The 14530-nt window shown below is 40.6% G+C and overlaps 1 protein-coding gene across 1 annotated transcript; it reads right to left on the minus strand.

Annotated features, from left to right (window-relative positions):
- Positions 1-510: 510 nt before the first annotated feature.
- LOC117465109 (stonustoxin subunit alpha-like) lies at positions 511-6247 on the minus strand. Its single transcript, XM_034108001.1, has 4 exons — positions 6206-6247; positions 5897-5996; positions 674-2125; positions 511-570 (listed from the first exon to the last, which is right to left on the minus strand). Exons 2-3 carry the CDS (start codon positions 5985-5987, stop codon positions 732-734), a joined length of 1485 nt encoding a protein of 494 aa, XP_033963892.1. The 5' UTR covers positions 5988-5996; positions 6206-6247; the 3' UTR covers positions 511-570; positions 674-731.
- Positions 6248-14530: the final 8283 nt, after the last annotated feature.

Raw genomic sequence — 14530 nt, forward strand, 5'->3', positions numbered from 1 at the left:
TAGAAAGTTCATCTCCTCGAAATAGGAAGTGCGTACTTTGCTACAAAGGTCTTTAAAAGTACCCATGTAAGGATTTCTGTTATACATCCTGTTTATATTGCTAAAGCGTTAGACTATACGATACATGACTATGCCATACAGAGTTTTAACACAGTTTTTAACATATTTAAGCTTTATATAATAAAATACATTCTTCCATTTCTTCCCTTCTTCAAAAATACACAACCGAAAAAAACGTCATAACAGAAAAATCTAAATTAAGTCTCTTTAGAAAATTATTAACAGCCGAAAGAAAACTATATGGACTCCAAGAAAGTTTCCTGCAGGGTTCAGGATAGAGCCCTGTGGAACGCCTTTTGCAATTTGCAGGTTAATATGGTCATTTATGTGGTGTTAGAGGCCAGCACATGTATCCCCTAAATGTGTTGCAAGCATCAGAAGGAAGACTAACCCTGATCGTAACAGAAACATCTAAATAAAGTATCTTCAGAAAAGGATTAACAGTGGAAAGAAAACTGTATTGACCACAAGAAAGTTGCCTGCAGTGTTCCAGCGTGAGATCACAGGCGTCTAATGGAGAAACCAAAACAACATATTTAATTAGTCATTCTGAGGGTTTTTAGAGAAAAGATATATGAAAATATTTTACTTAAAATTCATGAAAATTACTTACACCAGTTCAGATCTCTACTTTCCGGTATGCTTCTTCACCTCACTGACTGATTCTCTGGTCATGTGCGGTTTTCAGTCTTCAGAACGCCTCTCTCGTAGAAGTAGAGGGTTGATCCTTCGAATTTCTCATTTTCAATGGCTGCTATGAGGAAACAATAGGCCTCGCCTGATTTCACATTGGCCATGAAAACTGTGGTATTGTGTTGCATGATTTGTAAGACCTTATCTGAGTAGTACCATGGCTCCTCTTCAGTGCTTGCGCATTCTAGTGAGTTTGCGTATTGATCCATCGCTTCGAGGCAGGGGTCAGCACTCTCCATGGAGGTGAAAACAAAGCACATAACAAAGTCGTTTCCAAGAACCTCTCTGTCCAGCTCAGACCGGTTCTGGACGATCTTAACGTCCTTCATGATATCCACACAGGACCTGATGATGTTGATTTCTCTCTCTTTGTGATCCAGCCACTTGGTTAGTTTTTCATGGCTGAAGGGTGACGTGTGCCTGGCTTTAAAGACTTCTTCCAGTGAGCTCTCATCTTCCTTTGCTGCTCGGATGGAGGGAAGTTTCTCTGCCACGGTCTGTTGGAGGCGGGATTCATAATAACCACACAGTTTGAGGAAAGTGCTCAACTGTTTGTGAAGCACGGGGAAACTCTCTACCACTTTGTCTCCCAGAGAATCGTTGCATCTCCTTTGTGTTTCCTTTAAATCTTCCAGAGCTTCCTGCACCTTGATAACTAGTCCGATGCTGATCCCGGTCATCAGCTCAGGAGCTTTGGGATCAAAACACTTCAGCGGCATCAGCCAGACCGCCACTGGGACCGAATTCTCTCCATTTGTTCCCAGTAGCTGTGGAAGTTCTACATAGGTCTGCACTGCATCTTTAAATGTTGCTGGGTTGCTTTTAAGACGGAAGTCTCCGTGGAATTTGCAGGAGAAAGTGTCAGTCAGGGCTTTCTCTGCAGCCGTCAGCTTGATGTCAACCTTCCCCTTAATATTTAAACAAGGAATCTTCTTTATCACAGCTTGCATGCTGCCCTCTATCTTCTTAACCTGGCTGGCTTCTAACTTCTCACTGTCAAACACGAAGAAAGCATGTGCCCCATACAGGATGCCTGTGACTACATGCGTCGCCAAGCCCTCCTTAATAACCTCCATCTGTTTGGTGTCCAGGGTCATATCATCAATTGACAACTCCTTGAACTTGGTGGTAGCTTTGTACTGAAAGGTCACTCTGCTCTGATTCTTGAATTGTTTCTGATCGTTCAGGTATTTGGCAGATCCTCCAACTTTTATCAGTCCACCCATGACACTGGCCTTCAGAGAAGCGTCAATGTCCAGCATGTTCGACTTGGATTCAATGGAGTCAGATGCAGACATTCCCAAATAACTGCTCGGCTGAGAGGTTTCAGTTGTTTTTACTTTTAAAGTTTCCTCATTCCACAATCTGGGACCTGAACAAATTGGAGAGCAAACAGTTGCCGGATCAGTTCAGGGCAAAACCTTTGTTCATATAAATTATCATAAAACGTATCATTTCAAAGTTGTGCAGGCTTCATATCCTGCCAGGAGTGTAACAACAATTTAAGTTTTCCTCACTCTCGCGGGAATATCTCCGCAATGGAGCGAGCTTAAGTTTAACTTTCAATTGCATGATATAGCCCAGCGCCACACCTTCGTCACACATGTTGCCACTTGTTTGTACCATTTTCAGGCGATTTGTAATCTGTTCTAGAAAAACGATGTGTTTTTTTGGATTTCAAGAAGCATATAGAACAAACAATGGATGTATTTTATGAACATGTGTCCATGCTGGAAGTAGATTTAGATGTTAGGGGTTAGATAGAGCTACAAAATGCATCCGATGAAGCATTGCATGAAGTCTGTTGATGATCAGAGGCTGTTGTTGGGGCTATGCAGGCCTCAGAGAGTTCAACTTGGGCCTGCGACCATAGTTTTACTGTATTTTGTTTTGAAAATACACAGCGGAGGTTTGTGTCGTACTATGCAGTATATCAACCCAGTCTCACGGCATTTCGTGTTCATCAACACGATTTTTAATCTATTGATTCGTGTTCACCATCACGATTTTAAAAGCAATGTATTTCTACTGGTAACGTGTTTCGTGCCTGCAGGCTGCAGCACGTCTTTTTCTCCGGTCGGGTCGTGGAAGACCGGAAGCTGTGTGGCTCATAAAAACATGTTCTTACTCAATATCAAGCCACGGTTATTGCTTTTATTTTAAATCGTATAATTTCGGACTTTTGTTGCCGTCTGTGAGGGAAATAAATGGGGATCAGAGCCTCAGGATACTGAAATCTGTATTTTTAAATATTTTTTTCCTTCTAAGTTGTTATTCTTTTCAAAATAACACACTGTTATTTACTCACCAATAACACACAATTATCCTTGCTTTTATTTATTGGTTTAATTCCATAATCTCGGGCTTTTTTGGTGTCCGTCAGGAACTGAATTTCAAAATAAAAATAACCGGAAACAGACGTAGGCCTATAAGGGACATTTCGAGCATCATTGCGATTGTCAACATTTCTGAGTTTAGGATGGCCGAAGACACTACACTACCCATAATCCCCAGCTATCGTTTAGGACTACAGTTCCCGTAAGGTTACGCAGAGCGTCAAACAGCTGTGTGAAATGGAACGAAAGCACGCCAGATTATCCAAAACTGGAATCGAACACCCCCCCAGAACTACACATGCTGGCTATTGTGTTTCGCAAAATGTTCTATGGGACGTCTCTACTGAACGTTTTCGTTTTTCCCACAATTAGAAGTTGCCAGTATTAAACACATATATAGCATTAATATATACCCACATGACAGCTCATTGCTACTTTGTAATTCTACTCCACTACAATTCAGAGGTTAACCTGGTATTTTTACTCCACTGCATTTATTTGAGTTACTTTGCAGATTCTGATTAATGATGTGAAATATAAACAACCCTTAAATCAGACTCTAGTTACACCTGAGTAAAATTCAGATAAGGTGATTGTCAAGTGCCAACAATCAGGAGAGATATTTGATAGTTGGTGCTTGAGAAGACTAAACATGTATCTGCAATTGACATGAATGGAAACAAGTAATAAAGTATATTCATTACTCGTTATTCTCTACTAATAGTTAATTAAAGACTGTATATTATGGCTATTTTGCACATCCCTTTCAAGATTTCAAAGGTTTATTGACATATCATACACAACTACGGTGTAGTTATGCAATGAATGAAAAACTTGGGTCACAGGTTCCTCAACAGTGCATTACAAGACATCTATCAATATGTGTGTACCTCCACCATTACACTGTCATATTCTGCACATTTCTTATTCTATCTACATACATAAGAGTATAATTAATGTGTATAATATCAGTTAAAATAAGTGTTTCAACATAGTTAACATTGCAGGAAAGCAATATATTAGACGTTAAGTACTTTCTCAGGCTTAATATTTATCTGTAGATAGATACCCCCAAAGTGTTTTTCTTATTTAAAAGAAGACCTTAATCTGTTATTTAATGTTTAAATAAAGGTTAATCCGTTTTTCTGTTTTGCACCTCCTCCTATTAATATCTGTGTACATCGTGCACTAAACTGTTTTATTGTAGAGATCACTTATAGTATCTTCTTGATTTTTTATATTCTATATTTCTATATTTATACTTTCCCCCTATGAAAGTATGTACTCTTAATATGTTTGTAATCAAATATAACACATAAAAACAATAATTCAATAACGTGCTTTAACCACTAGGAGGTGCACACAAGGCCATAATAACTTTGTATTATTAGTGTGTATGTACAACATCTGAAGATGTATAGTTTTATGCATGCTTTCACATCATTTTACAGCATATTGCTATACTATTTCAGACTCAGTATTTACATTCTTACATTCAAAGAAAATCAGTAATATCTTTGAAAACTACAGTCCTTTTCTATCAGCTGTGCACCGTTATGGTGTAAATATAACCTATCTATGAATTAGATCAAATGTAAAAGTCAGCCGAATTAGTGTTGATACTGCAAGGAGACGTATTGTGTGAAGAGAAATTGAAGATGTTGTTTAATTGTTGATATATTTATGATCCACGTCAAGTATTCAGTTTCGGCGGCATTTCTTCCAGTTTTTCCAAAGGTCTTCTCATCAGGGCTCTATAAATAAAGAACTACGGCAGATCTGTAATATGTAATGCAGCCGAACCGTGTATTACAATGCCGTTATGTGATGACTTCCAAAGAGAAAAGCAAGAGCACTCGGATTTAAGTATTATTTTATTCTTTTAAAATGTTTTCCGGATTTCATATAATATAAACACCAAATCCCAGCATGCATTGCGGCTAAAATATCCAATAAGCGAGCTTAAAACCATAGCTGAGGATCTTGGGCAATCGCTCGAAATGCCTACGTCTGTTTCCGGTTATATTTATTTTGAAATTCAGTTCCTGACGGACGCCAAAAAAGCCCGAGATTATGGAATTAAACCAATAAATAAAAGCAAGGATAATTGTGTGTTATTGGTGAGTAAATAACAGTGTGTTATTTTGAAAAGAATAACAAATTAGAAGGAAAAAAAGATTTTAAAAATACAGATCTCAGTATCCTGAGGCTCTGAGCCCCATTTATTTTCCTCACAGACGGCAACAAAAGTCAGAAATTATACGATTTAAAATAAAAGCAATAACTGTGGCTTGATATTGAGTAAGAACATGTTTTTATGAACCACACAGCTTCCGGTCTTCCTCGACCCGACCGGAGAAAAAGACGTGCTGCAGCCTGCAGGCACGAAACACATTACCAGTAGAAATACATTGCTTTTAAAATCGTGCTGTGCAACACGAAAAAAAGGGGCAAATCGTGATGGTGAACACGAATCAATAGATTAAAGATCGTGTTGGTGAACACGAAATGCCGTGAGACTGGGTTGCAATAACCTCTGAAATGTTCTTATTGACCAATCAGAATCAAGTATTCAACTAAGCTGTGTAATAAATGCATAGAAAATATAATCGACAGACAAAAGCAGTGAAAGAATATCCCGATATACACAGGTGCACAAAGAGACAAAGAAACAACTCTCATAACACACTCAATTTAAAATGGCACGACGAGAATCAAAAGATAACTTAACAAAGTAATGTCAGGCCTGGTGAATTGTTGTTATACGGTGACTATGATGAAAGCTTTGTGACTATGCGAAGTCTTACCTGGCACCAGTCTGTCACTCCGAGAATCATAGAGCATCCCTAGGGTGAACGGTCGTCCCAGAGCAGCAACGTTCATTTCTTCTGTGGCCATTTCTCCAACCTGTTGAGAAAAAACAGCACAGACTTCAGAGCCTGATTTAAACGTCTGTTAAGGAGTAGGAGTGATGAGAGTTAACAACACTTGGAGTCTGACTCTCAACTGTGCCTATACATGCAACTGGTCCCTGCAGACACTAATCCAGCAGCTGCAGTTTCACACAGAAAAGTAAAGTTGTTATAATAAATGTGTGTTCGTCAGTTAGTCCTCACCTGGTGAAGTAGATCAGCAGAGTTGTGTGAGGGTCTTCTGACTTCCAGCAGGAGCTTCAAGTCTGATGAAATGTGGTGTTGAGAGGTGACTTATATACTGTCAGATACTCTCCTCCCCTGACGCCCTGTTCTCACACCTGAACACACCTGCCAAAACATTTCTTATCGTGACGGGCCTTGGCAAGAAAACATCTTCCTGATGTGATCAACAGAAAAAGTAAATGTCCCTTGTACCTGAATGCAGAGACACTCCCTGACACTGATTGATAGTCTTGTCTGCCAACTTCTTACATAACATGCTTCCAGAAATGAAAACAACCTTATTTAAAGGTGAAATGTGAAATACCATCTGCTCCACAGAAATACAGAGAAATGAATAGTTCCATACATAAATCCATTGATATACTGAATACAAACCCCAATTCAATGAAGTTGGGACGTTATGTAAAACATAAATAAAAACAGAATACAACGAATTGAAAATTATTCACTCTTTTTTTATTTGATGCCGGCAACACCTTTACTGTACGTTCATGCGAATGTCAGTGGGCGACATTAGCACAAAATGGTTCTCCGATCCATTAACGCTGTGGTTCTGGATACGGTGAACCCCTGCAGGTGAGTGGGCGTCGTGCTGGCCCCGGCACTTCACTCACACCTGAACCTGAACCAGCAGGAAACTGGTCGACATGTTATTTCTGGATTACAGTTACATTTCAACCCAATCAAGCCAATTGCAGCTGATTGTGAAGCTGGCAGGCCTTCCAGACGTACCATGGAGGGTGAGAATCAGAATGAGGTGCTGGCTGTCAGTGCTTCCCTGTGTGTGGCACAATGCACTATAAGCACCTGGACGGTGCTCTCAATACGAACAAAGTTAGATGTGGAACACTGGACACTTCTCACACACAATATGGTTGCTAGCTCGTTAACAGCTAGTGGTAGATCAGGGCAGAGCAGGTACGTCAGATCCGAGCCAAGGCCACGCAATCGATATCCACACTAGGGCTGAACGATTAATCGATTTTAAATCGAAATCGCGATTCGAGATTATCAAATCGCAAAGCCTGCGATTTTTTTTTCCTTTTTTTTTTTTACATTTCTTTTTTTTTCTTCTTGTGTGTCAGTCCTCCACACCAATCAGAAGTGCTGTGCTCCACATGTACCAGCCATTGTTAACCAATCAGAAGTGGCCCATGATAGAAGGTGATAGACAGATTGATCCAATCACCTGCCAAGTGCTTTTGAAAGTGCCTGCCCTTTCCAAATGGCTTCCAATGGAGCTTTAGATGCTTTGGTGAACCGTCTGAGTCAGGTTAGTGATGCTCCATCACATGTTCTACATCTAAAAGGGTGAATCTTTAACTGAAGCTTGACTTTAAAGCAACCCAACGGAAGTTTCATGTAAGTTTAGTTCTTTCACTCGTAGCTCGGGCTGCGGGGTGCTAGAGACGGGAGTATGTTGATACGACCTTCCTAGCCGGAGTTATGGCCGCATTTTACAATAAACTTCCATTGGCTCGCTTAAAAATAAATATCGCAATTCGAATCGCAATCGCAATATTTGTCAGAAAAATCGCAATTCGATTTTTTCCCAAAATCGTGCAGCCCTAATCCACACTCTGAGATTTCTTATAATGCAACTCTGACGAATGAATTCCTGTTTGTTGGAGACTGTTATGTATGAAGCGTGACCAACCAATGTGTGAATGCACTAGATTTACGTGTTCCCTCGTTTTTTCTCTCATCATTAAATGAAAAAGGCATTAACCTGGATTGAGGAACTTCCCCTCGATTCTTTTAGCCGCGTTCACACCAAGTACTTTGCCGTACTTAGTGCCCCGGCACTTATTACCCCAGGGCACTAAGTGCAGATCGCGTTCACACCGGAATAAGTCCCTGAGGGAGGATTAGGCAAATGAAGCCGCTGACGTCACTTCTTCTTCTTCTGCTTTGGGTTTCCTGGCAGGCCGCAAACATCTTCACGGCGTATTCTGCCGCCCGGAGTCCCCGGAGTTGGGGAAGGCTTCAGTAGAAGCTGCTGGGAGTCCCAGCAGCTTCTACTGAAGCCTTCAGAGTAAATCGCCAGAACGCCGACACCTCCTCATCTCCACCGCTCCCATGTTTTATTTTGTGTTGCCATAAGTTAGTCTCTCTGCGTTTCTGCGCTGGGCGAATGCTAATGCTAATGCTAATATAAGGATAATAAAATGGCGGCTCTACAAAACATTTCAGAGTTTTACGGGGCGTGGTTTGCAATTCGTCCAGTCAATCAGAACTGGGGAACTGTTTTCCCCCAGGAAACTAAAATCTCTCAGCAGGCACTAAAAATGGGGGTAAAAGTTCCCGACACTCAGTACTCTTTTTGGTGTGAACGCGACATAAGGGGTACTAACGGAACTAAACGCGAAAAGTACGGGGAAAAGTACCCCGGTGTGAACGCGGCTATTGGCTCTAACGGTTACAAAGAGGTGTCAATCACCAAAATCGACCACTGGGGGCCAGAGATATGGAAAATCCACCCAAATGACCCCAGAAGTGGGTTTTTCTTCTAAACCTCTCTAAAAAGGTCAAATCTCACTTGTTTTGCATCCATCTTGATACAGGGTACGTATTATATGTTATAGTTTGTATTCCTAAAGCTTTTAGTTTACTATCCCATCATTCAAGGGTGGTTTTCACTATAAGTAATGTTTTTTCTTTCGACGGACACAATCATTTCCAGTTTTTTACTATGTTCAATCAGAATTTACTTTAAAATAAAAAAATCTAGATTTATTCTGACTTTTCTACATCCTACTCAAAGGTTTATAATTTCTTTGAGAAAAAAGATTATTAATTTACTCCTTTTAGAAGTGAAGTCATTTGTTCTGGGAATGTCATTTTCGAGCCTGAAAAACAGGCTCCGGGCTCAACAGGTTCAATCAAAAGTAAAACACAAACTCAAGGAACAAGGAACAAGGAAGTTTGCCAGGTGTGCTTGTTAGGAAAGCAGCATACCTGCGGAGCTGCTTCAGAGGGAGAAACACGAGCAGCTGGAACAAAGACATTCAGACCGGTTCAGTGAAACAAGTACATCAATATATTTATCTTTCTGAATAACTTCTCAAACTGCAACCCGACCCACTCCTGCAATATCAGATAAAGCATATTTCATAAATCCTAGTAATCTCGCAGTATTTTTTTATTAATATTTAGTTTATATTTTCTGTGACAACCGCATGATGTGAATAACTTCCTTCATACATTTTCTACATGACAGAAAACAAAGAAGGAGCTTGTTCTTCTGCTGCTGGCACAGATTACTTTAAACACTTCCTTCAGGCGACAGTTGGCCTTGTTTAGCAGACAGCATACCCGCAGAGCTGCTGCAGAGGACCATGACAAAAGAAACTCAAGGAAGGAGGAAGTGAATTAAAAAATATATTTTAAAAAGCAATATGGGTCTTTCCCTTCTGCCAACCTCAAGTATTAATACAGAGAACACATCACATTGACACTGCTTGGTCTCCGTCTGAATGTTCTAAAACTAACGTTACCTAATGAATGTTAATGACAGTCATAAGCTAACACAAGCTAACGTTAAAGAAAAACCCATCACTAATTTACTATACATTTGTGTTACCATAGTTACAATGTCTCTACATTATCGCTTGCTAGAAACAGAAGTCGGTCCAAACCTTTACAGCATTTTGGAGGTTTTTGGACAAATGTTCCCCTCTCTGAAAATACAACGTCTACCTTTTAATCATGTGACTATTGATCATCAGCTATCCATTATTTAGTGGATGCAATAGAAAGCAAGTTGTCTATTCACACATTACATTACATCACATTGCATTTAGCTGACGCTTTTATCCAGAGCGACTCACAATAAGTGCGTTCGACCAACAAAATACAAACTTGAAGAAAACAGAATCATAAAGTACATCAGGCTTCATAGAGCCAAACATTTCAAGTGCTACTCAAGCTGGCTTTAGGTAAGCCAGTCCTTTGTTAGTATATAGGTGCTTTGTTAGTAGTTCTAGAGCTCGAAGTGGAGTCGAGAGAGATGAGTTTCAGTCTGGAAGGTGTGTGAGCTTTCTGCTGTCCTGATGTCAATGGGAGCTCGTTCCACCATCTTGGAGCCAGGACAGCAAACCCACGTGTTTCTGCTGATGGGAACTTGGGTCCCCTTCGCAGCGAGGGTGCAGCGAGCCGTTTGGCCAACACACTCTCACTCCCTAAGCGTCCAATAGCGACGTTTGGTCAGTGTCCGTGGCGTCCAATTGTGACGCTCCTAGGCTCCTTCAGCGTCATAAAGGGACGCAAATAGCTTTCAACTGATTGCAATGTATTCCCATCTGCGTCGGGATTTGACGCTCATGGAAGCACGGCATTCGTTTATGTCGGCTGCCCTTAAAGGTAATGTGAGCGTCCATTCCCAGGAGTAAAGGATGGCAGAAGACACTACACTACCCAGAATCCCCAGCTATCGTTTGGACTACACCATGTGCTCTTGACAAACCCCGTGATAGTCCTCAAGCTCTGTGATTGGAGAGTGTGCTCCGAGGGTTAAGCCGATTCTCGAACAGCACTTGAAATGGGATGGAACCATGGCAGACTGTCCAAAACTGGATTTGAACGGGTCCACCGCGTCCCCCCTCCCCCACCCCGTCCCCAGAACTACACATGCTGGCTATTCTGTTTCGCAACATGTTCTCTATGGCACGTCTCTACTGGGAGTTGTAGTTTTAAAAGACGTTTTCGTATTTCCCATAATAAGAAGTTGCCAGTATTAAACTGTGTACATCCCTGGAGGTTTAGGGGACAGGAAACACTCACATTTAAAACATATAATTAATAAATGGGTGAAAATTGCTTGTGCCCATTATGGGCAGTATTACTATATATACCCACATGCCAGCTAAGGTCAGAAGAGCTTTATTTAACAGCTGGTCTTATGTGTGTGACCCCTGTGATAACATTACATTACATTAATTGATAAGCCTGAAACATGCACTTGTCAAGGTTCAGAGGAACATTTTGCAAATATGGCAGTAGCCATCGATCATCTTAAGATAAGATATACTTTATTGATCCCAAGTTGGAACATTTGCGTTACATCAGCATGTGTAACAGTTAAATATGCAGTTGTGTTTATTTGAAAATCATTTAGTATAATCACACAAATTCTGTGTTTTATATTCAACAATTCTGTGTTCTTTATTTATTGATTGTTCAATACCTGACAAGGCCAGAGATGAAATATCTACATACATCTTATAAGAGTACATATACATTATGTATAATATCAGTTAAAATAAGTGCTTCAACATAGTTAACATTGCTGGAGGTATGCACACATATTGATAGATGTCTTGTAATGCACTGTTGAGGAACCTGCAACCCAAGTTTTTCATTCAGTGCAGAACAGTTGTGTAGGCCTATATGATCTGTCAATAAACCTTAGAAAATCTTGAAATCTTGAAAGGGATGTGCAAAATAGTCATTACATACAGTCTTTAATTAACAATTAGTAGAGAATAACGAGTAATGAATATACTTTATAGGGATCGTATTAAGATCTAATAATAAAAATATTGAAATTCAATAACATGCTTTAACCACCAGGGGGGTATACTGCGAAGCAGGATTTTCGCTTAGCCGGCTAAATTCAGGGAAAACTCCGGCTTTCCGGTCATCCGAAGCTGGTTCTCTTTTTAGCAGGCTAGATCTCCATGGTAATATATGCTAAGCAGCTAACCTGGTCGGGACCAGGTTAGGTTGCAGGCTAAGAGCTCAACTCAGTGAAAGCACCGCCTGCTGACCAATCAGAGCTCAGTGTGCGGAGTTTAAAGCGATCAAGTCATATTACAGGAGAAAGGAAATACAGAAAAACTGCCGTCGCAGGAAAGACGGCCGGCAAAAATCACCGACTGTGTGAACGTGAACATGAATAGAATATCACCTCCATCTTCAGAGTAATCTGACTATTATAACATTAGCGTTAAGAAATATCGGCCACAACATAAGTAACCGGATCAGAGTACATTAAGTACAGTCCGCGGCATATCACTTCATAATGTATCATATCTCTCCTTATCTGAGTCAGCTGAGCCGTATCTGGCCGTGCAACACTCACTGTGTCACATACTGTATGCAGAAGTATTATTTTAAGCAACACATAAGTTGACGAAACACTCGAGACAAATGTAATTGAAGTCAGATCGTGTTTTAGACGGGGCAGTGATATCATAAACCTGTTAATGTACGCATTCAAACACTTTTTCTTTTGCCAGCTGTTTTCACCTTGCAGGTGCAGCTCTGAGGCTTTGATCCTGGGTAAAGTGTTTAAGTCATGGATGTTTAAAGTTTAACTTCTTCATTTTTGACTAGTATTAAAGTTCACTTTTCATTCAGGAAGTATGACGCTGCGCTGTCAGTGCGCTTCTCCATGTTTGTGATTGGTCGAATGCTCCAAATACCACCCCTTTCATGTGAACGCGCACCTAACTAGATAGGACACGGCTGGCTTGAGCGATCCACTTGATAACCAGCGTCGTAGTACAGTTTAGCGAGAGCGCGTATGTTTTGGATTAGGCCAACCGGCTAACTCAAACATATCCAGGTTAGGTTGAACAAGCTTCGTAGCATAGGCCCCAGGTGTCCCTTTATATCAGCTGTGCACCTTTATGGTGTAAATACAGCCTATCTACCGATTTGATCAAATATAAAAGTGAGCCGAATTAGTGTTGATACTGCAAGGAGACGTATTGTGTGAAAAGAAATGTAAGATGTTGTTTAATGGCTGATATATTTATGATCCACGTCACGTTTTCAGTTCCTCATGTTTGTCTTCTCATCAGGGCTATAAATACAGAACTACGGCAGATATGTAATATGTAATGCAGCCGAACCGTGTATTACAATGCCGTTATGTGATGACTTTCAAAGAGAAAAGCAAGCACACTCGGAATAAGGTATTATTATTATTTTGGTCTGTTTCCGGTATTTGTTAATGACGATGTGCTCTGAGATGTGAGACTGGAATTGCACAGGGGGAAATAACGTAGGCTATCTTTAGATGCAGATTTTGTTAAACTAATATGTTTAGGCTGTGGACCAACACTATACATTGACGGGGAAGGGGGTAACAATAAAGATAACACCATTAAACAGTTACACAACTTAACAGAAATAATATCGATAGCAGCGTCCCTAGCAACCACCTTGGTAACAATGAAAACGTCGCGATTTCCTGAAGTAATCTTCGTAATAACTAGCAAACTAAAGATCATGTACATCCACTGCACACATAATCTGAAATAACAACTCATATTTCTCGCATCAAATGAGATCAAAACGCATTTTAATGGCCAAACTAACTTTAAAATAGGCATTTTACACCGAGAATAAAACAAATTTCGGCCATGTTTTCTTTTTCTGCAGGGAGAAATTTGAAGATCACGTGACATAGACGCCAGCCATCGGAATGAATGGTGAAAAAAACGGGGTTTGTCAAACAGAGCACATGGTACAGTATAGGCCAAACGATAGCTGGGGATTCTGGGTAGTGTAGCGTCTTCTGCCATCCTTTACTCAGAAAACATATTTGTTTCTCCGAATCGAAGGGGAAAAATACAAAAGCATTGCACACAATTTAAACCAATCAATGTTGTGTAATTAACAAGGATAATCTGGTGTTTTTTAGTCGATGAGTAGTGCAGATATCACTGTGACATCAATCGACAGTAAGAGGAGTACTTACTTCCGGGTGTACAATTCTCCGTTATCCAATGGGAATGGATGCTCACATTGCCTTTAAGGGCAGCCGGCATAAACGAATGCCGTGCTTCCATGAGCGTCAAATCCCGACGCAGATGGGAATACATTGCAATCAGTTGAAAGCTATTTGCGTCCCTTTATGACGCTGAAGGAGCCTAGGAGCGTCACAATTGGACGCCACGGACACTGACCAAACGTCGCTATTGGACGCTTAGGGAGTGAGAGTGTGTTGGTTTGGCTGATGCAGAGCGTAGAGCACGCGCTGGGGTGTACATTTTAACAATGTCCTGGATGTAGGAAGGGCCAGATCCATTTGCAGCATGGTACGCAAGTACCAGTGTCTTGAAGTGGATTCTAGCAGTTACCGGAAGCCATCTAGCAGCAAAATAAACACTGAGTGACATTTTGTTTTTTGTGGATAGTCTTTTAAGTTAATGTAATGGCAATTTCCTTTCCTATGTCCTATATATTTTTGCCGTTACTTTCACAGAAGGGCTGATGAGTGATCCAGACGCAGACACAAACAGATGAGTTTCCGGTCCTTTGTTGTAGTTTATA

This window comes from Pseudochaenichthys georgianus, chromosome 19, assembly GCF_902827115.2.
Source record: "Pseudochaenichthys georgianus chromosome 19, fPseGeo1.2, whole genome shotgun sequence".
Taxonomy (NCBI): domain Eukaryota; kingdom Metazoa; phylum Chordata; class Actinopteri; order Perciformes; family Channichthyidae; genus Pseudochaenichthys; species Pseudochaenichthys georgianus.